At 46.8% G+C, this 25,411-nt stretch overlaps 1 protein-coding gene across 5 annotated transcripts in view; it reads left to right on the forward strand.

The window, feature by feature from the left end:
* The window catches only part of GRM7 (glutamate metabotropic receptor 7), a 239,030-nt gene that overhangs the window by 177,051 nt on the left and 36,568 nt on the right, over positions 1–25,411 (forward strand). For all 5 annotated transcript variants that reach the window (XM_021410013.1, XM_021410011.1, XM_021410008.1 and 2 more), the window contains one exon: positions 6,751–7,686. In XM_021410013.1, coding sequence (XP_021265688.1) covers positions 6,751–7,686 — 936 coding nt within the window. The remainder of the gene's footprint in view (positions 1–6,750; positions 7,687–25,411) is intronic.

Below are 25,411 nucleotides of genomic sequence, written 5' to 3' on the forward strand. Positions count from 1 at the left end.
GCTGACATCTGTGGGTCGCGAGTCCTGCCAGCGACGCCTCTCCGAGCTCTGCTGGTGGCCGACCCACCCCGCTCCCAGTTCTGTCTACTGAACCATACCCAGCCTTCAAATGGGCTGTCCCACTGATGCTCTCAAGACATACGATGCTGGATTAAATGTTGTTCCAGTTTCAGTAACAGGGAGGCTCGGAATTGCAGACTGTCTGTGGTCCATGCAGTATGAATGAGTAGCTGAACTGAAATGAGGTATTTCTTCATGATCCCCACACCACACTGGTTAAATCCCCTCCTCCCCCCCCCCCAGTAAAAGTTTTATAAGTGTTAGCACTTCCTACAATGCAAACTATGCCTGATGGCTGTTTCTCCTGGGCAACCTGGGGCTAACTGCTGGTGATTTCAAGTTGATTTATAGTATAATTAAACACTGATCCATCACTTCCTCGCTGAAGCAAAGCTCCAATTGAAATCAGTGGGAGCAGCTCTTGATTAAGGCATTTAGGGGTGGTCTCACAGTGAGCCATCATCTTCCTGTATGTAGCTGAAATCTGATGCATAACTATCCCCAGAATGCCATGCAATAGGTTTTTTTTCTCCTTTTTATTTTTTTTCTTTCAAGCTGCCCTTACAGCCCTTCAGTTTGTCACTGAGGTTTGCACTACGGTAGGTTGTCATAGGAAATGAAGGAAAGCTTTGGAAACAGAATTTTCCCCTAAAATTTCTGATATTGGTTGAGTGACCACCGCATAAGGAGCAGTGGACAACAAGGGCTGGTTTTATTAATTTTTGAATGAATGCGTTAGGTTCTGAAATGAGGCCCAGCGTGTGTGTGCCAAGTGTGGCAGTGTTGCTTCCCCCATGGGAGCTGTTATGTTCTGCACGCAAAATATTCGAGGCGCTGTGAGCTCAGTCTATTTCATGGAGAATGGAAGAAGGCTGTTAGACTCGAGCCTGCTTTGACACATTTGGCAGTGAAGCATGCTGGGGATGAAATGCTAAGCACAATGCAGAGGAGAGCAGAACTCCGTGTTCTGAGCAACGGGCTTGGTGCTGATTACAGAAACTAATTGTAAGCCACTTCAGGATGAAAAATTCTCTTAGATTACTTCAGAAGATAGATTAGTTCTAACTTATCAACTTAAATAGATAACTACTGTTTATTATACCTGCACATTTGGAAGTATATGTTCCTTTTTAATTAAAAAAATTATGCAGGGGCTGCAGGATGAATTCTGAAGATGCATGGGCCATCCCATTCCATTACCGAGAAGACAACAGGAAGCTGTAGTCAGATATAAAAGCATTAAAATAATTAATTTTCAGCTTTATTGTGTGTCAACAGGAATATATAATAAGCATTTTTGCAAAAACTGTAGATTAAGCATTTCTCTCTAAATCAGCATTGGGCTAAAATTGTCCTTGGTTTAATGCAGAACAAATAGCCTTTGGATCTCATTACCGGCGTTGTTCCGAGCACTCAGTGTTTGTGTCCGGGGCTCTTGAGGCAGGTGAGGTCGGTGCAAAATGACAACAAATAGTAAACTCAACAAACAGTAAGATGAGAAAAGGAAAGGGAAGGTACATCAGGTTTCTAGGTAGGTTAAGAACTGATTGGTATGAGATCGCCAAAAAGGGAGTACAACGTAGAACCAAGAGTGACGGTTTTCGCTGAAGTTTGATTGCACCCAAACTGCAGATGCCGTTCTCTGTAGGTGGCAAGAACCAGGACGGGATCTCAGCCCGGTGGGCAGTGAACAGCTGAGACCTTGGTGCAGGTACAGCAGGCAGGGGCTGGTGCGTGAGCTGAAGGAGCTCTGCTGCCTTGTGCTGACTGCACAGAACTGCCAGGTTTTGGCTGCAAGCCTGCGAGCAGTGATGAGTTTCCCTTGCCTTTGGTTTGGACGCCGATTTACTCATCACGTAAACAGTGAGTGAATGATAGACGCGGCTGTGTCTGTCCCTGCAGCCCTCCCTGGCACAAAGCGGGCAGTGGTAGGAAGACCAGAGAAGAACACACACAAGGACTTTTAGCTACTCCTGTTTTAAGAAGTGAATATTTGGATGGATTTAAGGTGAGTATCTCAACACAGTGGCAAAACTGAGGTGCTGGTGCTCTTCCTCTGAAGCTGCCCATTTTGGAGCCCAGCAGCGGGTGCAGGAGCAGGGCAGTGCCAGGGCTGGCAGGGGCCCCAGCCATGGGGACAGGGTGGGTGGACACAGCCCTTCCAGCACAGCTGGGTGCCACTGCCCCCACATAGTGGAACTGAAGGGAAAAGTTACAGCAATGGGTGAAATGCTGCGTTGGCTGTGCCCGGGTCACTCATTGCGGTAGAGCTGTGTCTTCTGCTGGTAGTTCGGCTTATCGCTGCTGTTATCTATTGAAGGGATTTTAGTTGATATTTTGCAGGAAGCTTTGTTGACTGTGTGTTGTTGACATATTCTTAGCTTAAAACTGTTATCACGTTAAAGCCCTGGATTGAAAAACTAATTACAAGACATTAATAGCTAAGCCCGAAGAGCTAAGTCATGCAAATATTGCGATCTGGGAAGTTGAATGTACAAAAACTGTTTGAACTCTGACTTAGTGACAGGAGCCTGAAAGCAATCTGGGAGATAGCAATAAATCTGAGCGCAATCCTCTGCAATTGTTTCCTAATATGTCCGTGAAATTAATGGCAGCGCTGTTATAAACATCCTATTGGGGAAAGTAGCTATCTTTTTCCTGAGAAGGTTAATTATCAGTAATGTAATTATTTTTGCACTGACTTTTATTTTAATCAAACATTGCATGAAACCATTTGGTTCAGAACAAATAGCTTATTACAGAAATGTTTGTGGTGCCGAGAAAAGAAGCAGCAATGTTTGAATTATAGACATATATCGAGTTACTTTATTCATTAAAACGAACAATTATGCTCGGCCTTATGAGACAGACTAAGCATTTCTTGCTAATGTTTGTTCTGCGGTGAGCATGATGAGAATTGATGCTGGGGCCGGATCCTGTCGCGCTGAGGTGTTCATGGAGCGGGCAGTGAGCTGCAGGCTCTGCTATGGGCAGAGCACACACTGCCCAGAGCCGTGTACGGCCTTACCTGTGGGAACTGGCATTGAGATGAAGCCAGGAGGTGGGATTGGTGGTGTGCAGCCTTCAGGAAGCGTGAAGGGGCTGAGTGGTGCTGGGTGTGTATCCAGCATCACGGCAGCGTGGGGCAGCCCTGGGGGGAGCACAGAGCACGGTGTGTAACTGACAGTAGGAGCGCGTGGATGCAGGCAGCGTGGAGCGGTGCCATCCATGAGGTTCCTTTGAACGTCCTACGATGAGCAATGGGTTTGTTTTTTTTTTCCATTTATCAGATCACTTCATCAGTGGATGAACTATGATAACATCCGCCTGCATATTATGCGTTTGGAGATGTGCCATTTAATGACGAGAAGTGGATAATGGGTGGATGTGTGATTTTTTTTCAAGAAATTAGGTACATGTGTGGCTGCAGCTCCTAGTGCAGTCTGGGATTGGGTCCTTCCCAAAGTCGGCAGGATGGCAGTGGAAGAGGTCACCGTGTCCCTCAGCAGGGACGTGGCCAGCTGCCAGGCTCAAGGCGCACGGCTGCTGGGTGGCTGTGGGCACAGTGTGCCCAGGTGCAGGGGGTGACTCTGGAAAAGCCAGTCCCCTAATCCAATGCACCATTTCTATGGGGTCCTGAAACAGGAGACTGTACAAAAAAAGTCTGTATTTATTGCAAGAGTACTTTCTTCTTAAATTGCTTACTTACCGCTTTCTAAGTGAGAAGATTAGCGTTTTCAGATAGTAGCTTTTTTGATTATGGGATGCGTGTTTATTATGTTTACTTACAAATCTTCTTTTTCTATAAATACTTAGCACTCTTCCTCCTTGAACCTCAGAAAAATTTGTAGGTCTTTGTAAACATAACTGACAATACCTCCAGTTTCTAGATGGGGAAATGGAAGAAAATTGAAGCAAGGCCACGGCCAAGTGCCTGTCCTCCTGTTTCCCAACTGCCATCCAGGTTCTGAGTAGATGAGATTAGGTGCCAATCTTGGGAGGGAAGGCTGCTGGGCAGGACTGGCACTACGCTGAGGGCAGAAGCGAAGACCAAAAGTGCTTGCTTTCACATGAACTGCTTAAAAATACTGCTTTTATCTGAACCTAACAGCAGCAAATCCCATGGTTTGCTACTATTAGATTGTATTGAATAAAATGCTCCGCTGTTTTGTTTTCGGTGACAGTCCTATTACAGTAATTGCGGACAAAAATTATCCTTGCTTTTTCATCAGGATTTTATGGTCCTGATCCTGAAACTCTGAACTTGGCAAAATCTGGAAGTAAGTCATTTTCGACTCGTGGTGGCAAGAAGTGTTGGGGAAAATGTTGTTAAATAGCAGGCTTAGATTTAAGTAAATAAAAGAAGGGACTGAACGTAGCAGTTCCTCAGCACAATAGAAATCTTTTCTAGATTCAGGTTTTCAAAAGCCTGTTTCAAAGAAACCGCAGTGAGGGGTGGGAGGAGGACAGCAGAATAATGAGTGCTGGGTACAACCATTGGCTCCCAGGGCCGCCCAATGCGCAGCGGAACAGTTTGTTGCTTTTGTTTACATTTCTGAACGCGGTTATGAAGCAATAATTTGTTACAAAGACAAAAAATGTTTCAGAAATACTTTGTGTGTGCGGGTGGGGACAGCATCTCTGGTTTGGATCAGATCCCCCGCTCCCAGCGCCCGCCGCGGTGGCAGGTGTCTTATCTGACAGCAGTTTTCATTATGAATTTTCTAGCCAGAAGCAGCGGCGCACCGTGAGCCTTTCTGAGCGCAGCGACACGGAGTTATCGTGGTGTGGTCCCAGCAGACCTGAAAAAGAACTTTCCATCATTTTCCTGATCTTCTGTTTATCTCCTCACACCAGTATCTGTGCAGAATAAGATTCCTTTAGGCTGTCCCCGCTATCTAGCGGTGCACGGGATACTTTTGAGAATATGGAAATTCACCCTGTCCTGGCTCTGAAGGCGTGGGGGGGATATGATCATGCATTAATAATTCTGTGGTTCTGTGAGGTATGTGGAAAATTGGTGAGAACCCTCTCATCACTGCAGCCTGGGTCAAAATGCACGCGTTTAGATGCTTTCCTCATTTCATATCGATGCAGGCTGTAAAACCTGCATCAGGTACATTCTGTGTTTAGTAGCTGTAATAGCAAATGGGGGCTCCAGCCCGGGCTGGCGTGCCACTCTATGGCTGCACCAGCACAGGTAAGGGGTAGTTGCCTCAGATCGCTTCTTTCCAGAGAGGTGAGATATAAAGCAATGATAAGGAGGAGTAATTCTTCAGCTTCTGTAAGCTGCAAACCTTCCTCTCAGTACAGCGTAAGGGAAGAGTTCCTGGGTCTTTTTTTTCTTTCAGAATAAGTAGCGAATATTAAAGGTTAATGAAGTTTCTCGAGCAGTGGCAGACCTCTCAAATATCTGTTATTGAGGGATTATTTCTGTAACATTTGCCACGGACTCTCGGTAGTACAATATTTGAGCAGTCTGCGGCTTCGGTGTTTTTTCAAGTATATGAAACCAAGTTGATACAGGGTCTATTTTGAATTAAATTAGGAGGGTGCACCTTAATCCTTCAGTTTAAGACATGCTAACCCCAGTCTTCCTGCGCACATCAACGGTCACAGACAGCAGGTTCCAGCAGCTCACCTTACAATCCCTCAGTTGTAGGAAATATTGGAGCTTGTAAACATTTAAGAACCTAAATTATTAGCTGAAATGTTGTTTTAGTTAGACTTACGTGCATCTGCCCCAGCAGATCAGGTAGTGCATTTGTAAGAGCCGTGCACACACACGCTGCAGGTAGAGGAGTCTCTGGAGTTCTGCTGTGCGGCTGAGCTGGATCTGGTGCCGTGAGTCGGTGCTGCCTGTCAGGACCTCCCCGCTGCTCCCAGACTGGGTTCTTTCGGGGGGGGTCCAGTTCTGAACCTCCTGGGTTCTTAGAAACTGGTTGGTGGCTTTAGCCTGGAATATTTTGGAATGATTTGTGACTCTAATTTTGTGCAGTATTTTGTGCACGTACTTGGAGTTCAGGATTCTTAAGACTACAGAACAAATGAGACTTTCCATTTACTTAATACAGTCGTTGATAATTTGCATTCCCAGAAGCATGTCTGGTATTTCAAAAGCTGGATGTGGCTTTGAAATGAATTATTATCTAATTACGGTATTTTTCATTGATGACTGTTTTCTTTGTACCTCACATTTCTTACGCAGCTCTCATTACAGATCTTACCACATTCTCACCAATTCCAATACATTTCCACCTCGTTCAGAATTTTCCCCTGCTAGCAGTAGTTCCAGGAAGGGAGAACACTTGCTCCGGTCTCGGTGAGAAGCCGCAGGCTCTGGGTGCACTAAAGGCAGTCTCACAGTGCGGCCGCTGCCTTCCCATAAGCCACATCAAGTGCTCTCACCGATTTTCTTGCAGCAAGACGGTTTCCACGCTGCTGTTTTATCTGGCGCTGTGTCGTTCTACAAGAATTTATTACTAATAAACATGACAAATGACTGTAGTAAATACAGTCTTAGGTTAAAGTCCCACATGAAGACACTGTTGCGCGCAGCCTGGAAAAGCACAGTTGACCACGTGTAACGTTTTCCATTTGTTTGTTGCAGTATGCTCCCCCGTGGTCCCCCGGCCCAGTCTGGCGATAACACCCACGTAACAGCCTCCTTCTGCTTCAAATGTCTCCTAGATCGACGACATGCAGTGGGGTAAAGGAGTGCGAGAAGTCCCGTCCTCGGTCTGCAGCCTGCCTTGCAAGCCAGGAGAGAGGAAGAAGATGGTGAAGGGGATGCCGTGCTGCTGGCACTGCGAGCTGTGCGACGGCTACCAGTACCAGGCCGACGAGGTCACCTGCCTGCTGTGCTCCTACAACGAGCGGCCCAATGAGAACCGCACCGGCTGCCGCTCCATCCCCATCGTCAAGCTGGAGTGGCACTCGCCCTGGGCTGTGATCCCCGTCTTCTTGGCCATGCTCGGGATTATCGCCACCATTTTTGTCATGGCGACCTTCATTCGCTACAACGACACCCCCATCGTCCGGGCCTCGGGGCGGGAGCTCAGCTACGTCCTGCTGACGGGGATCTTCCTCTGCTACATCATCACCTTCCTGATGATCGCCAAGCCAAACGTCGCGGTGTGCTCCTTCCGGCGCATCTTCCTGGGGCTGGGGATGTGCATCAGCTATGCAGCCCTGCTGACTAAAACAAACCGCATCTACCGCATATTTGAGCAGGGCAAAAAGTCAGTGACAGCACCCAGGCTTATCAGCCCCACGTCGCAGCTGGCGATCACGTCGAGTTTGATATCTGTGCAGCTTCTAGGTGTCTTTATTTGGTTTGCAGTTGACCCACCCAACATCATCATAGATTATGATGAGCAGAAAACTATGAACCCTGATCAAGCCAGAGGAGTTCTCAAATGTGACATAACGGATCTACAAATCATTTGTTCCTTGGGTTATAGCATTCTCCTAATGGTTACGTGTACTGTGTACGCCATCAAGACTCGGGGTGTCCCAGAGAATTTTAATGAAGCTAAACCCATTGGATTCACTATGTACACTACCTGTATAGTATGGCTTGCCTTCATTCCAATATTTTTTGGCACTGCCCAGTCAGCTGAAAAGGTAGGTGAAAATGAGCTCACGGGCACCTGCTAGATCAGGTTTCATTACAGCTATAAATTATGTACTGATGTCCAGCTCTACAAAGATTTTCAAATGAGCTATCCAGTTAGTTTGTTACAGAGACGTGCAATATGCAGCATTATTTTCCTTCCCTGGTTAGCTGGTGGGAGGTTCATTTGATAAACTGGCAAATGAGCAAGGCAATCATATTAGCCATTTGTTTTACTGTTGCATCCATTTCAGTTGTCCCTTTTCAGTAGAATAAGTGGGAATTAGCTGTCATATCGTTCACAAAAAGAGATCTCTTAACTAAGTCATTTCAAATACAAGATAGAAGAGAATAATATCAAAAACTGATTGAGAGATGCCTGTGCTATTAGAGGTCAGTGCTGAATTCAGTGCGTAGTTGTCTGATGCATGCGCAGCTCCATTAATAGCAGCCTCAGGGCTTATGTACACCACAGGGTAAGGAGTCTGTCCTGAGCTCCAGCTGCATCTCGAAGGGAGGTGGTTTCTGCAGAAAGGAGTGCTGCCACATCTCAGGTATTCCCCTCTGCTCTCCCTGTCGAGGGTGAGATAAGGAACAGCACGGGCAGCTTTCAGCCCAGCTGGGTCTGTGTGTAGCTTTGGTCTGATGCAGCAAGCACAGAGCAGCTCTTGTGCTGCTTGCCTGGGAGTATGTCAGGCCTGCAGGTGACTGAGATGAGGGCTTTCAGCTGTCTGCAAAGATTTAAGCATATGATAGAAAGACTGGAAGAATTTCAAAGGCTACTGCCAGAGTTGAGAATCATTTAGCAGCAAAAGCTTTAGTTTTCCATGAATTAACCTATAGAGCTGAATTAACCTGTACTGCTTTGAAAGCGAAAGATTCTGGCATGAATTCACATAGGACAGCAAAAGAGATTAACTTGATTTCACGCCAAGTGCAGGAGATGATACCAACAGAGCAAACAGCCTTGCAGCCCGTGTCAGTGCAGCCCTGCAGACCTGGTGCCACAGTGAGGTGTCTGGGAGGGCAGTGGTCCATCTCCACAGCACGATGCGTGCAAACACACTGGGGCTGACTGCAGTTCTGCCCAACAGACTCTCAGCGTGACCGTACCTGTGCAACGTGCAGCTCACAACAAGCATGGATGTACCAAGGTGTTGTCCCCAGAGATGGGCCCCAGCGTGTGGGCACGGGCAGATGGTGGCTGTAGTGCATCCGAGCCATGAGATGTGCCAGGTCTCCTCCCCATCCAGAGAGGCCTTCATGCCTACACAGAGCAATCTACAGTAGCTTTGCTTCTTGGCTTTCTGTTTGTCTCTTTCTTTCTCTTTTTTTCTTTTTCTTTTTTTTTTTCTTTTTTTTTTTTTGGCAGGGCAGGGGCTATTGTACTTTTTTTTTGTGATTGCTAGTGATTTCCTGTCAGATATTTTCTCTGAAAAATATTGGGCATAATCGTAGCCACGCAAGTCTTTGCTGAAATGGAAATTGTACATGCTGAAAATGTCATGCAGCCCAATCTTCTAAGCTGAGAAATGGTGTTATATATAATGCCATGATTTTCATAGTATGGATTTATTTTATTTTATCAATAAATACAACCATAATGTTGTTTGGTAGGAAGCATATTAAGTATACCTCTCTTGTTCAGTGTAGGTTTAAAAAAAAGACTAAAGTATGCTGCAAGTAATTCATGAAAGGCAAATAATTCCATCTGTAGAGAGGAGGGAGTGACGAGGGCTGAGGAAGGGCCAGTGTTGCAGGCTTGGATATAAAACCTCTGGGGTGCATGGGAGGCAGTATGTGGGAAAAGCAAATTCACAGCCTGCATTTGCTCAGACTTAGTCTGCTCTTAGCCTTCAGAACCACCCTGGTCAGTTGTGATGTGTAGGCTTCCCTGGTGCCGCAGCCTGCTGCTGGGTGCAGCCCATGGTCCCTGTGAGGTGCTGCCAATCCTTCCATGGTGGTTGTGCCCCATGTTCCTGCCTGCTGCTCTGCTCTCTGGGTTTTGGGGGCCGCGTTTTGGGGTGGGTTCTTCTTTTTGTGCGCTTTCCTGTCGCTGTTGGTATGTGTTCCGAAATGCTGCTGTGGCCTTCGCTGGAGGATGTAGGGATCATGTCATGTCTTTGCTCAGAAAGATCCTCCCTCGTGTACAAAAGGGTGAGCATGGAGCTGGTGGGTCCCTCGCATTGCACTCTGTTGAGCAGCCCTCAGTGGGGGCTTGGGGGCTTTGGGCCCGGGGGTGGTGCTCACCCATCCTTGTGCCTTGTGCATCTCGCTGTGCTGCCTTGCACCTCTAGAGAGGGCCTGTGCTACCAAACACTGCTGCTGCACTCCTGACCAATTGTTTTTGACAACAAAACTGTGTTCAATCCTCAGTGGATGTGTGGGTATCTTGTCAGAAGCAAAGTGGCCTCAAAAAGCTGTTAAGCCAATTACAGGAGCCCTAGCTGTGTGGCAGAGTCAATACAGAGCGGCACTTGAAAAGAGCCGGGGCTGCTCGGTGAGGTCAGGCAGAGCGTGGCTGGATCAATGCCAGAACTGAGCCAAAATCTTGGAGCGTGGAAGAGTGAGGATGGTGGGTGGGAGCCCTCGGGCTCACGCTTCCCCCTGCCCGCAGCCCTCCCCTGGCTCCGAGGCTGCAGGTAGGTCAGCAGTGTCTGCTCCCTCCATTGCTTCTTCCTGCCTTTCTGGGCCCCAGGGCGGGCGCTGCGGTGCCCGTGGTGGTGGGGTCACTGTGTGGGGCCACGTGGCTGCACCCCATCCCCGCAGGTCGGGCTGTGCTGCGGGATGCACATCTGAGATGGCTGGGTCTCACGGATTCTTCGTTTCCCTTTATCTGTTGGACGATTTCCAGGTTTTTACAGACAATGTTGTAAAACAGCAGTATGACAGCGTGCGATGCGCTCTAATGCATCTGGAAGCATCCATTCGCAGGTGGCGGTGGTAGCTGCTTTTTTATTATTATGACTCTCTCTTAAAGTAAATATTTTTAAGACTTGCACAGCAAGGATTACCAGAGGCAATGCTTTCATGGCAAAAACAAAGAAAAATACAGTGAAGGGAAAAACCATCTGTAGTTAAATCAATGTGATGGGAAGAGTTCTTAAAATACCGTCTTGCTGTCTCCGAACATAAAAGTCAGTTTATTGTTAAGAAAACAATACTTCTCAGCACTTGTTTATGCTGTTTTACTTTTTCCATGTAATGCCATTGGTGCTGGGAGGATTTAGCAGGGCAGGAGGAATTGCTGGAGGTTTTGTCGGAAATAGCCGGGCGTGGGGTTGGGGCTCTTTTCTCACCACCTCGTTCTCCCTTTCTTCTCACGGTGTTCAACCCTGGTTATGAAAGTCTGAGATCACAAGCTGTTTTCTCCTGTGGTAGCTCAGTATCGCCGTGGATGTGTACTGTTGCTTAAATTACATTTCTGAATCCCTAGCATGTAGTACTGAAAAACTAGATCCCTTTAATGGCCAACCTGAGCATCAGTCTGCTTTGTGCAGCAGACGTGCCAGGACCCACTCGGGGACGCGGCGTGTCTGAACCGCAGTGCCACATTGGAGTTATTAATGTGCACGGGTCTGTGCTTCCTGTGCGTGTGCTCGTTACAGTTTGAAGAAGAAATGCCATTTGGAATCTGGCCAGGACTATAACCGTGAGATTAAAAGAACTCGTTGCGTCCACAGGTCTGAAGTCCGTTTCCGTACTCGGTAACTACATGCAGATGTAATTCTGTATGTTGCAAATTCCCCTAAGACCTTATTTTCTCAAATTTTGTCATTGAACTAATATGAGGGATATGTCATCGTTATATTTTTATGTTCTGCTGAGACTTTATTGCTTAGTAGCTGTGATTACTTTTATTTAGTAATTGCTGAGATTAAAATAATAAATTCTGGATATGACTGCTAGCCTGTAATAGCTGTCAGCATGCTCCGAGATAGATGCCACAAGTGGGACTTTTTCTTGAAGTATTCTGAGGACTTTTTTCAAGTAAGAAAAGTTATAATCATGACTCCGAGTGAGTGGTGGTTTTCAGCCAGTGTGGTCTACCAGCCTGGGAGCTTTCTTCATCCTGAAATGAGGAGGAATGGGGAAACGCTGACCATATATTCTTTGCTTTCTATCGGCCAATTTTTGAATCCAGATTGCGTTAACCTTTGGCTTTTGCATTTGTTTTAACTGTAATACAGCCACTATGAAATTTGCAGCCCTTGATCCCATCTGCTCTTCCACCTTCCTTCAGGTTTCTGGATCTTTTTTAATGCTCCTTTTATTCAAATCAGTAAGCAGGGTAAGCCAAGTATATTTGGCAGCAACATTTTTACTTATTGTGTTGAATGTTATATAAATACTATAATTTCAAGGCACATGCAAAGTGGATTCTTGTTCAGATTAAATAATATCACATTAGCACAGTAGCACTTCACTGCCTGTTCTATTTTTTGGTGAAACAAAGTTACCCTTCAATTCTCTATAATACAAATACCGATTAACCAGGTAGGACACACATTTATTTTCTCTGCTGGGAAGGCTTGAGATGACAGTTGCTATAGCAACCATACATATGTGGATTTGGGAGTTATGAGGATTTCAATACAACATTTGCTGGAGTTTTATACTGTTGAATGGTTGAGAAAATCGGGCTCTGAGGCTCATTCGGAGCACAACTTCGAATCTACCATATTGGGGGCACACAAGAAGGAGGATTGTGAGCTGTAGCTTTCTTCTAAAGAAATGTAATTTATAACCCTTTGAAATGAATAGCTTTAAATAATGCTAATATTTATTCTTCGTAATGCCCCTGCATTTCAAAACAGAAATGAAGAATGGTTCTAGTAACCGTGGCTGCTTAAAACTTCATAACCGCAAATATTAATTTCTGTCTTTGTTCTGCATTAGAGTTCGCCTACAGCTGTGTTATGTTCTCAGGAGCTGTGAGGATCTGTGTTTTTGAGTACTGAAGTTCTTAACTTTATCCAGCATCAGGTCTGAGGAAAGCGTGGGGTTTCATGCAGGCTCATGACTGTGTCTGAGGGAGCCATGGGGTGCCGTGGACCAGGGCTGTCCTGCCGGCTGCTGGCCTCAGCCCAGCAGGGGCCTGGCCCCATGGAAGGCAAATTACATGTTCTTTGAAATGTGTTTCCTGAAGTTCTGCTGCTCTCTGATGTGAGGCTGCAGTGCTGTGTTGGTGCGTGTTGCCGTGGAACTTTGTGGCTACATGGATTAGGAAACAGTGACTGGTGGGAAAACACCTCTGTGTATTTCAGTGTCCTTTAAAAGCTTTAAATTTTACTTACTTCTGGAGCTATCTGGTGATCCTGGATTTTTTTTTATCAGCCACAAATTTGTATTCTATTCAGCCAGGTAAAGGTTTTAATGTTTCAGAAATGCATACAGTGATAACAGCGATACCGGTTCCCTTCGCAGAGAAGACACCTGAAGCATTTAACAGACGGATTTAGGACCTGTGAGGCAGAAGCGCTGCACTGGCCGTTTTGCAGCAGTTTGCACAGTGCTCAGCCATGCAGTTCAGGGCAGGTTGGTTGGGTATCGTTCTGCACCTGTGTTCATCACAGGGGTGTGCTGCGTGTCCCCTGGGCTTGTATTACCCGCTCAGTGGCAGCAGTGTCCACTGGAAGGCTTGGAGGATTCCAACCAGTCAGAAAACAACCACCCAACCAGGATTTGGCCGGGATTTGGGGGCTGACACCTGTACTCTTCAGAGGCCTCTTCAGTGACTGGAAGAATGAAGAAATATTGGTGGTAAACGTGTTGAAAAACATTCATGTGCCCACGTTGCTGCGCCATGCGCCAGCCAGGGCTCTCCCAGAAGGATCCTCTGTGCCCCTCGAGTGCTTTCTCCAGCCCAGAGGCCTGCGCAGGCCTGCTGCTGCTCGGCACCATGGAGGCTGGGCCAAGGCCATGGAGGGCGTGCGAGCGGCTGAGTGCAGGTCTGCTGCCTGGGCTTGCAAGGCTGCTGGTAACGCTGGGTAACAGAAAACATGCACACCGTGGGTGAAATAAGGGATGATTAGAGCAATTAGATCTTCCTCAGAAGACCATAAATTAATGGCAATTATGATTCTTGAAACAACAGAAACAGAAGGTATGTCTACCATTGATCTGTTTTATCGCATTTGCTGCATTGTAATGCTCCTTTAATGTTAATATGTGCTTTTGTAGTAAAATCTAATTGAAAACACTGAGCAGGCAGAGCCCAAGGCCACAATCGTGTTCCACATAATTACCTGAGGAGGAGGGTGTACATCCGCAATGAAGGGATGCCACCAACCGTTAGTCAGGTAGAAGCAGCACGGTCGTTGTGTTCATGCGTGTGCAGTAATAGCCTTACAGGAACATATAGGTGAATGCTAAAAGATAATTAACGATCAGTTCATTTTGTGAAATTGTCAGTTATTGGAACAGGTATCTTCATAATGGAGTAATAATACTACTTTTAAATTTGCGTGTGGCTGTCTCGTAGCAGAGATGTATTCATTTAAGCAGGAATTACTTGAAGTTTGCAGCCCTGCGGTGGTTCTGCAGTCACCAAGGGACTCTTTGAAGCCTGCGAGCATGCTGCTTTGATGTCTGATGTAGAAAGTGAGGGATCTCTTCACTGTGATAATTCTAGCCATTTCCATTCCCTTCTGTGATGAGAACAGAGAAAAAATCTCATTGGGAGGATGGAAAAATAAATGGAAGTCAGAAAGGAGCACAAGTTCAGAGGGGAGGAAAATGCCCTGACCCCATGCTGGGCAGTTGCTGCTGTCCCGTGCTGCCCCGGTGAGCAGGAGCACAGTGCTGCAGGGCTGCTGCTTGGCACTGCCTTAGGACTGCTGGAGGAGACCAATTCCCAGTGGAGGTGGAAGCACCGTCCCCTGAGGAGAGGTGCAGTTCCTTGAAGGGAGCTCCAGGAGAGCAGCTCGCAGCAGGGTGGCTGCTGCAGGTGCAGTGCTGCACGGAGGAAGGGGAGGTCCTGGGGCAAAACCCCAAATGAAGAATTTCATTGGCACCTGGGAGAACCTCTCTTCCACACTGCTAATGTAACCTAGAGCAGCTGAAGTGCTCCCCAGGTTCTTCTCTTCGTGAAGTGAGGAGCCAAACACGGGTCCTCCTCCTCCCCAGTCTGTGTCCTATTTTGCTCCCTTAGCCATAAGGAGTGACAAACCTGGGCTCTCCCGATCACCTCGTGGCTGTGGTCCCCCCCGTGTCCCCACCCAGCTGGGCACTGCTCGGGCTGTGAGCTGGGCAGCTCCGTGTGGTGGGCGCTGGGTGCTGCACGTCCTGTGAGCGCGGGCAGGCGCTGGGCTTGTTTCCAACAAGTGCTGGGGAAAGTGTAGAAGAAGGGTATCTTCTCATTCTGTGATTTCTAGTGCAAATTTAACTGGCTAAAAAGCAGCGTAATTTTGAAAGGGAAAAGCATGTGGGTGTTTAATGCATAGTGTCAACATGTACTTTTTTGGTTCCTTTTTTTTTCTTTTTTTAATAGAGGATGTGGAGCTGCCAGGAGAGTTTTACATATGAAAAGCAATCTCTGCACATGCCCGTATCTGTGTTATGCAACAGTTTCTATCTGCAGTACAAACTGACAACACCTCAGCGAGGAATAATTGCAGCTCCATTGAGTCCAGCAGAGCAATTACTTTGTTGACGAAACTTTTCTCTTTGCTTGTGCTTTGATATCTCTGCAATGTCAAACTCACTTGCACTGACAGCATAATCCTTCCCGCAGAGCCGTTGCCTCGGCCATGCAACTGCTCTTTGGCATCATGCAGGGTGCTTGCAGCCTGTCATGGGTGTCCTGCACAGCCCTGCTTTGGGTTGTGCCACGGCAGGGTCATGCTGGGAATAGGGAAACGTTTCTTCTCAGAAAGAGCGGTCAGGCATGGGCACAGGTTGCCCAGAGGGGTGGCGAAGGTGCTGTGGTTTCCCTGATATTGGTATATTCCCACAACCCTGATTCTCTTCTTGTGCACATGTTTGGGGAGTCCTGTTTCTGGGTATCAGGGGATGATTTTGGGCTCTATAGAAAGGTCGCTCCCATGCTGATCTCCAGGATTTTTGGCCAGAGGAGAGTGCACTCCCTAGGTCTGTGCTGTGGTAGTGCAGTTTGATTTTTGCTGGAGAAACCCTTGGTTCCCATTAATGCCCCTTTGTCTGAATAAGAGTTAATCATCCCTTCAGAAAAATCCCATAGATCATGGCTGATACTGCGAGCCGAACGCTAGGAACGGAAATATCACTTTGTGAAAGCAGATCATAGCCAGTTTCTGAACCCCACGGGTATTGTAGAAACATAATAATGTTATTTTGAGTAAGAAATAATGGCTGCTGATTCCAAGCTCATCCAGGAACAAAAAGAAAACCATGACGGGCTTATTCAATACAACATAAGCTATGCAGATGTTTCTCAATTTACTTGCTGAACTTGTATGCAGGAGTCAAACCATTTGAGCAGAAAGAATGGGTCCTTAAGTACTTTTGTCGCTGTGTGTGAATGGGTTATGAAAGCAGCATGTGCAAGGGTGCTCAATCAAGGACCCTTGTCAGCGGGGCACGGGAGCAGGCTCTCTTCCTGCCCTCACGTGGGTGACACGTTCAGAGATGTTTTTCTTCTGTTCATTTTGGAATCAGCAGAAGCAGAGTGGGAGCAGAAGGCCCAACAGCTCGACTGAGTTTAGCTCAGTCCCAAGTCGTGGGGACTGGGAAGGAGGTGCCCTGCATTGCCAGGCAAAGCCTCTGCTGATCGAGAGGATTGTTACAGTTTGTTTTAAATAGAGTCCTCTAACAGAAATGTCACAGGTCCTCTGTGCACACCAGCCACTAAATATAGCTGGGTTTGCAGAGTGAAAGCAAACAGCTCTTCTTGAAAGGGCATTTTCAGTCTAGCATGGCCACTTTAATGCAGAGCTAAAAAATAAGTTTCTCTATACATAAGAAATGCTTGCACAAGTATTGACCTGAAGGATTTATTTGTTGTTTTAAATGGCTTAAGCAGGCATGTAATAATAATAAAAGTAGAAATTATGGTACTCGGTCAAAGCAATTGCCTTGCATTTTGTCTTTGAGGCATAAACTTAGAAGGTTAAAAAGAAACAACAAGGAGACCTGGTAGACTCAGGCGGAAATTGCATCCCATGTGTACTCCTTCAAAGTGATTTGGAGCACATTTCTACTTCTGCGTGTTGAAACTTTGGCTTTTTTATATGTGTGTTCACATCCCTCACAGACATGGACAGCGAGGCTCCCTCCCGACATGCAGCCATGCTACTCGGCTCCTGCTGCCCCTTGTCCCTGTCCCCCAGCCTCCTGCTGTGGTGCCGGGGGCACTGAGCTGGACCCAAGCTGGCACTGCACTGGCACCAGTCCCCTGGCTTCATAGGTAGCTCCTGAAGTGTGTTGTGCTGTTGGTGTAGCAGAGAGTGGCTGGGAACCATCGCTGGAGGGTTGATACCCTATGACAAATGCAAAGCATCTCTTAGAGAAGGGGCTTAGTCTGCTACTGCCAAAGGAGGGGTGCCTGCAAGCATGAAGCTTGCACAGCTGCTTCTGATGTGCGGGCTTGGAGACTAATTGGAAGAAAGAAGGAAACTGTTTCTCTGCTGTTTTTTTCCCTGTCGGGAAGGGGTCTCGCTGGGCAGGTGCTGTGCTTAATGGAAGAGGGTCTGTGGTTTGGCTGCAGTGTTCCCTTCTGCATTGAGTTGTCTTGGCGTCATTTCCATCCTAAACTTTCCTATTGTTAATGTGCCATCTTTGAATTGTGACAGTGACTGATGATCTGAATATTTTCCTTCCCAAACTGAATAGTGGAGGTAGGCAAAGGGTAGTCAGCACCTGGAGCTTACCCTGTGAGCTCTAATGGTATAAAACAGTATTCATGAGACAAGGTCCCTTTTCTGGCAGAAATTCCCCAACCAAACCTGTGCTGATAGGGTCAGCTGCTGTGGCAGGGGCAGCTTGTTGACCTTTTTAATTGCCAAGGTTGTGTGAAGGGTTTCTCAGCTTTAGCACTCCGCAGTTAATGATGTCGGGCACTTTACCACCAGATTATTCATTCTGTGTTGGCATTTGGCCTTTAAATGGCTGACATGTCTGTGGTGACAAAACCCAGGGTGGGGAAATGAGGTGAAACTCATATTTACAAAGATGTTTTTCGCTCAGTCCTAACTGTCTGTCTTGTACTGCTAATTGCCCATTAAATGCCATCCACTCAGCCATTAACCACCTTCTGCTGGAGCGGGGAAACCCCAGGTTTCACCCTGCCTGTGCCCCTGAGTCATACAGTCCCACTGATTAAGTAATGTTCATTCTGTGTTTATAGCAACTAAAAAATAATGTATGTGTTGTACATTTAATATCTCACATGTTTGCACGATCTTCATTGCATTACACTTAGAGACGGAGACATTTATTTAAAAGAATGTAAAGGGAGTAGGAGGACAAAATACGAGATGAACAATATGCTATCATCTTCCTCTTACTCTGTGATTTGCATTTTCAACATCAGAGCAACCTGGAATACTTAATAGAGACAGCTGAATAAAATTTGAAGCTGAGAGCACTCTTTTTAGTGGAGGAACAGCTTCTGCTAAGAACATAACTAGCAACAGTACTTCCTCAATAAACTGAGGAGTAAAATGCATTTAAAAGCTTAAAACTAGACTGCATTAGGAGATGGTATCAGGAAAATCAATTAGTGCAGGCAAGGTGGTCAGTGCTCAAAGCGTGATTACAGCTGGAGAGGGCATTGTTGGAGCTGGTGTCAGGGAGCGGGTAAGGTTTGTTCTGGTGCCTTAATTGGAGCACTAGGGAAGTTCAAGTGGGAAGATCAAGTGTTTTGATTCTCCAGCACTTCAGAATCAATGTAGTTGTAGCTCATTTTATTGACTGGAGGATGAGATCTGTTAATGACTCCAGATGGAAAGGAAGGCTGTGCCCACAGCCGGACGCCTCCGACCGGGGCTGAGCAAGATGCCCCGGGGAGGACGTAGATGTCGGTGAGGCTGGGAGGGAAGGACTCACCTGCTGGACACGGCGGCAGCGCCTGCTGAGCGCGGGGAGCGGGAGGTGGGACCTGGAGGCAGCGTCTGTTAGGGCAAGCTTCCCTGGGGGGCTGCGCTGGCTTGATTTGATTGCAATCATGCACGGAGAAATTCCTCCTCCTAATGCTCCGTGTCCCTTGGGGCAGCGGGTTGCCATCACTGACTGAGGGTTTCGTTTTGCACAAATTCGGCCTTGTACTTAACAGGCTTCCTTGTGGCTTCCTCATGAGCGATAAGGGAACCGCCAGACCCTCAGCGTTTATTTCTTGATACCTAATAAGGGGTAGAAGACAGTAAATAAATCTCAATTGAGGATAAAGACAGGTGTGCTGTGAATACAGCAATAATTAGAGTCATAGGATGGTTTAAGTTGGAAGGGACCTTAAAGATTATCTGTATAAATCTATACAATCATACAAACTAATTTTAAAATTAAATGTTTAATAAAGTATAGATGCAGAACAGGCTCTCTGGGTCGTTAACTTTTGTCACACAATGGCTTAGTTAAACGTGAGCTGATTTGGCTTCAAACTCAAGTTTTTGTTACCCTTTAATATTCCAGGTTGCTTTCTGTGTAAGCACCCCAAATGCAACTGCTGGTATGGAGCTCTAAATAACTCCTAGCGATTCGTAATGCTGTCTCAGAGGTGTGATGCATTGGAGTCCATTTGTGAGTTAATTCGGAGCTGGTAATGAGGAATTGTGAGCTGTTGTGCAGTAAGTAGCACAGCATGGGGTGTCACCTTGTTAGACTCTATTGGAAAATGGTTTGGCTATTGCTGTAAGCTGTCATTGCAGCAATAAATGAGACAGAGATTCAGTTTATTGCTGTAATGAAATAAATGCCGTATTTGCTAATTAGGAGAGGAAGCTTTCTTGGTGCTGTGATTTGAGTTCACGGGCATGGATGTCTCCTAGCCGCCCACCAGCGCGGGGGATTGTGGAATGACTGAAACTCGTCAGCTCCTAAAATGATTGGCTGCTTGTAATTAAGTCTCAAATAAACGAGCACCGAAATCATCTTCTATTCCAGGATTACCCATTCCTGGTTTAACCTAACAATAAATGCCCATCTGTGAGCTGTGGAAACTCAAGGATTGCATAAACCACAAACAAGCTTGCCCCATCCATGAGTTATGATGGATTTAGCAGTTGCCATGCCGACGGTTTGTTCTAATTGAGATACATTAGTAGCAACAGGACTTGGATGGTTCAAGTTAATTGGATGCAAACTTGGACAGCTCTGACGAAATAATAGATAAAATTAACGCCTACCAGTGCACATCTGTAAAATGTGAACAACTGGTCTTTACAAACTTGCAAAGCATTCCTGTGTTCTTGATGAGTGGTTTGCAGCCCGTGCGCCTGCAGCAGGGATGCTGTGAGCCCTGAGCTGGGGGGCAAAACCTGAACGCTGGGGAGCAGGACAGCCACTCTGCTGTGCTGGGAGCAGGGGGTTGGGGTAGGGACAGCTGACAGGCCTTACTGTCCTGTCAGGAAGACATGTTATAGGCACAGAAAGCACGGTCTTGCTTTTGGAAAATGCTGAAGTTTGCATTGTAGAGCCGCCCCTCCTGCTGTACATTCACTCTGCTCCGCTTCTTTTTGCCCTTGGGTGCTTTTTAGAATGCAGACCACACCAAAATAGAGATGCATCCTCGAGTAACTAACAGGAAAGGAAGAACTGTAACTGTTTAATGAGGAGTTGTCTGTCTTTATTTGCAAGGGCTTAAACTCCTAAGGACGGCTGGTCTGGGATGAAGGCTTTGCTGCCATAGCTTGCCCTCTTCTGACTCCAACCATTCGTTACGCAGCTCTAAAACACTCTGTTTACATTTGAACTTCAGAAAGCAAAATAATTCTGATGGTAATAAATAAATCTGAACCCAGTAAAAGTAACTGGCTGACTGGAATTGCAGGAGGCTTTTTGTGCTTGAATACAAGCGTTAGATCCCAAACCAGAGCCCAGCTGCACAGTCACACACACTCCATGTGCAGCACTGTGATAATGTTAAATAGAAAGGACACTCCCAGCAACAGCAAGTTTGGTTCTAAGTAGCAAAAGCAATATGTAAATACTCTGTTTTAAATAATAATTACATTATAATCTAAAAAGACGACGAGAAGCTGGCTTGCTTTTATATATATATATGTATCAGTGTGCTTTAATAGTCAGTGTTCTACTCTCTGAAGGTCTTTAAAGAAACATCAGATGAGTAAGATTAGCCCTTTTCTGCCCCAGCACTCTGCTGACACCAGTTTGCACTTTGAATTCCCCTGAAGGTCTCTAAGCAGAATTAGATCTTATTTTATATGCAAATATATGGAATATGTTTTCAGTATAGTTGAACTTCACTGACATTGAATGATTCCCGTTGACTTTTTTTGAACTTACAGTAGGGCCACAGCGATGGAGAAGACCCAAGATGACCACATTTAGCACAGAAAGTGCAGTGCTGCTAGCACAGTTCAGTTCTCTGATGTGTTAGAGGAGCAGGGTGTTTGTCCTGGGATGGCTTTGAGGTTTTGCTCACCGTTTGTTCTCATGTGGAAGAATCCTTGTTTGCTTTCACATCCCACGTGGAAGCCGTTAGCAGAGACCTTCCTCGTCCCCCCTGCTCTGAGAGAACTGTGGGGTTGGAAGAAGAGTTTGCATTGGGAAGGTGCTCCCAGAGATAGATAACCTGGTAAAGGAGTTGACAAAGCAAGAAGTCAGTAGAATTATGAGAAATCAGTTTATCCAGAGAATGTTACCAGGCCTGGTGAAGAAGTTGAAGTGGTGGTGAAGTATCCAGTGGCCGCATGGTGTGGTAGGATTGCACGTAGCTTCCTAGAGTATCTCCAAGCTGTATGTTCAGCAGTAGCTAACTACGGTGGAAAGCTATTGCTCCCAGCTGTGGAGGAGAATAGGCCTTGCTCTTCTGGGAGGGCTGGAGGACTTCTGTATGGCAGTGCGATGGTTTGGGTGCATCGGGGCATCAAGGAGGTTCAGCTGCTGAAAAGTGGATGTGAAGGGAATCTATTAACTAGACTGTCTCAGAAAAAGAGCAATTTTATTTCAGAAAATGCCTTCCAACAGGGTGGAAGTGACGGGATATAAATAAAACATTCATACGGCTGGAGTGGGGAAGACGAAATTGAAGGTGAAAGGCCAGAAAAAAAATTGAAGCTTGCTCTGTAAAATGAATCTTCTGCGTGGAGTCCTACTTTTCATTAGGAGCATAGCATGGGCTGAAATAGCGTTTATTTTTTTCCTTGTTAAGCCTGAGCTGACAGCTGGGGAAGATGTAGGCCCATAGAGCAGGACAGGCTCAGGTGCTGAGTGTGCACGTTGTCCCGGCAGCTCTGTGCAGCCCTGAAAACACGTGGTGGGCAGAGCTCCTCTGCAGGGCTGGCGGGGTTGGCCCTTCTCCTGAGGGAGCTGCTGCTTGGCTCTTGGTGGTTTCCTTTCGTTTTGCAATATTAGCTTACTAATGCGTGATTATAAACCTATAAAAATGCCCGCATTTATTTTGAATTATAAATTTTATGTTGGAAGAACTAAATGAATGAAATGGAAGGGCTGTCTGCCTTTGTAATGTAGGGCTCGGCTCACTTACCGTCCAATGAAATTAAAGAAAACTGCAAAGCCCAAAATGGTTAACAGTATATACTAGAGGGAAACCACGAGGGCATTTGCACCTCTCTGATTTCCAAGCTATGAATAATTTTGGTGGCGTTCCCCAGCTCTGCCAAGGCAGAGCAGCAGCGTGCTCTCAGCTGCACCTGCAGACGTTGCATTGCCATGACAACGTGGTGCCAATACTCGAGCTGCTGCGCGTGTCAGCTGCGGCTTGCAGCGTGGCAGAGGAGCCCGCACGGTGCCACAACTGCCCGCGCAGATAAAAGCACATGGGGCACAGAGAGCCAGCCTGGGAGCTGACGGCCATGACAGAGGCTCCTCACATCTCTGCACTTCCACCCCTTTCCTTAGAGGCCGGTCCTTCAGTTCCATCAAGGCCATTCCAACCGCGTCTCCCCTGCAGCTCTGTGCAGTGCCTCTGCTGGGCAGCAGCAGGGCGTGCAGGCAGGGCTGTGCCCGGGGCAGGGCGTGCAGCACCCCTCGTTGCTTCTGGCACTGTCAGTGTGTGTGCAGACTGTCTGAGAGGAAGGTCGATAGAAGTTTTACCGAATAAACGTGTACTTCTGTGCTGCTAGACAGCTCGCTCCCAGTTGAGAAGATCTGTCTCTAAATGAAGGTCAGTTTGTTACTTTTTCACATTTATTCGTGCTTTTTGCATAGAGAAAGAAACAGTGCAGGGAAATGTTTTAAAGAAAAAAAGTTTGCCAGCCTGGCCACTGCAGGGGAGAACGGGGCAGGCTGTGCTCTGGTTGCTGTGGGCAGGAGACCCGTGGCACCTTGCCTCTGCCTTCTGCCCACACGTAGCTGCAGCGTGAATGCTGCTCCCGGGGCTGTACCACCACCACAATGCTAAAACCGGCTGGTTTGGCTTCGTGTGCGGTGTGCTATCTGTGTCACCTCAGCCCAAGCCAGTGCCACGTGGGCAAACGTTTTTGCCTCACCGGAGGAAGGTTACATTTAAGATGTAACGATCAGCAAGTACATATCTCTTTCGTTCTGCAGCTCAAATGTTTGGAATTTGAGAAATATCTGCGGTGTTGGTATGTTTCAATGGTTGTTTGAGGTCATTTCTCTTTTCTGTCAGTTTGCATTCCCCTGTGCACCCAGCCCTACTTCAAGCAGACTGGAAGCTGCAGCTCCATCGCATGGCCTCGGGCAGCTGAGGCTTTGGGAAGCTGTGTGTGTTTGTTAGAGTGCGCTTAGTACATCGCCCCATACCCAGGTGCCAGGTTGCGGTGCGGTTTCCTTGCTGTGTTTTCTCCACGTGTTCAAACCCCAGTTCTGGCCCCTGGCACTCCTCCGCCGTGTCGGGCGGGCTCTGCCGTGGCCACACCGGTTGCTTCCTCTTGCCGTGCTCTGATGCTTCCTTTGCGTTTGCTCCACACTTTATTTATTTTTCTCCACGAAGAAAGACCCCTGCAGCGTGGGCAGGCACGCAGCCCGACATCTCGGGTTTTCCTGGCGAGTAACAAATGCCAGCACCTCTCAGTCTGATAGAGACCTGTGCTAAGAACATTCCAATTCTCAGACTGGGGACGGTAGCCGTTTCCCTAACACACTGTCAGGGAAGAGTCTAAAGAATCTAAAATTGTTTTTAAAGGAGAGCATGGGTTCTTTTCCCTTTCTTGAAGTATGAATTAGCACCACGTATCCTGGATAACTGCAGGGTGTAATTCTGGAGAATGAGGCAGCTTGTCCAGGTGGCAGCGTTCTTTAGGACTGCCTTATTCCGCAGGGATATTTATGAGGGACATACTATTTTTAGTTTCCTGGTCCGTTTGCCCATTTATGTATTTACTTATACACACATTAGCTTACTGTTCATTTTTATAATCGATACCTTTCACTCAATACTCACTCTTGCTTATTCCTCCATAAAATAGAAATGGAATCGACTTGAAGTCAATTGACCTAAGTTTATTTTCTAATCTAGAATACGTTAATAATTTAAGAAAATATGTGAAATAGCTTTGCCTTGTGTTCATTTAGCAACTGTTTGATGAAGCAAGATTGTACCTGCGGCCAGGCACCAGGTCCTGCTGTCAGGAGCAGTGCTGGCTCCTCGAGGTGTTTCTGGGAAGTTCAGGTTGCAGCCTGGTCCTTCCTGGAGCTCTGGCTTGCCACTGTTTCTCTGAGTGCTTTTTGCTCCTTCCACGAATATTCTCTCGAAGGCTGGAAAGAGAAGTTGGCGATTTGGGGAACTGCAGGTGTTAGGTTGCCTGGAAAGCATCAGTTCTTGGCCACACCTTGTCAAATGCCAGCTGCTGCATGAGGGTGTGAAGCAGCCGAGCCTGGCGGCAGCCAGGGCTGCTCCTGGGGGGGTTCATGCATGCCCCGAGATGTCGGTGCTGCCAGGCACTACCTGCAGGTGTGCATCACGCACCCGTTAGGCCAAGGTACCTGCTGCAGTCAGTGTCCTCTGTTTATTTTGCTCAGGATTTTAGAGTATCAAATGTTGTTTTTTTACCCTTGCACTGAATAATTCAGTAGTTGAAGTGAGTAAAATTAAAGATTTCGAGACTAGTAATGTCTGGAATATAAGAAGGATAGCAAAATCTATTTCACTTGAACTCTAATCTCTGGTCATGTATAAAATGAATAAAGCGCAATAAGAGTGAAGAAATACGATTTATACCAGCAGCTGAAGTCTGGTGCTGAATACCCTGAAATGCAGAGATCGTGTGTCAGTCAATTTAGTAGTGCAGTGGTGAGGAATGAAATGAAGTCTTTCTCCGATGATGTAATCTTCAGAAAAAAATGACAGATGAGGAATTATTTCTAGCTCAAAAAAGCTAAGTGCTCAGTCGCGGGGAGAGGGACAAGCCATTATTTTAATAATAGAAGTGGGGGATAGGCATTACTTTGTGTTTGTCTCTTTTGTGATACTTATTGTATTGCTATTGTCATGAATGTCAAGCAGGGGACACTAGACTGCTCTGAGGGTTGGTAATGGGTTCCTGAGCTGTTTGTGTCTGCCTGTGCTTGAGAGCCACCCATCTGAGCTGTGGCTGCAGGCTGTTAGCGCCTGAAGGCCCTGCAGTGACCGCAGCCAAGCAGTTTGGGCCCCGT

The sequence above is a fragment of the Numida meleagris genome, chromosome 11 (assembly GCF_002078875.1).
Source record: "Numida meleagris isolate 19003 breed g44 Domestic line chromosome 11, NumMel1.0, whole genome shotgun sequence".
Taxonomy (NCBI): domain Eukaryota; kingdom Metazoa; phylum Chordata; class Aves; order Galliformes; family Numididae; genus Numida; species Numida meleagris.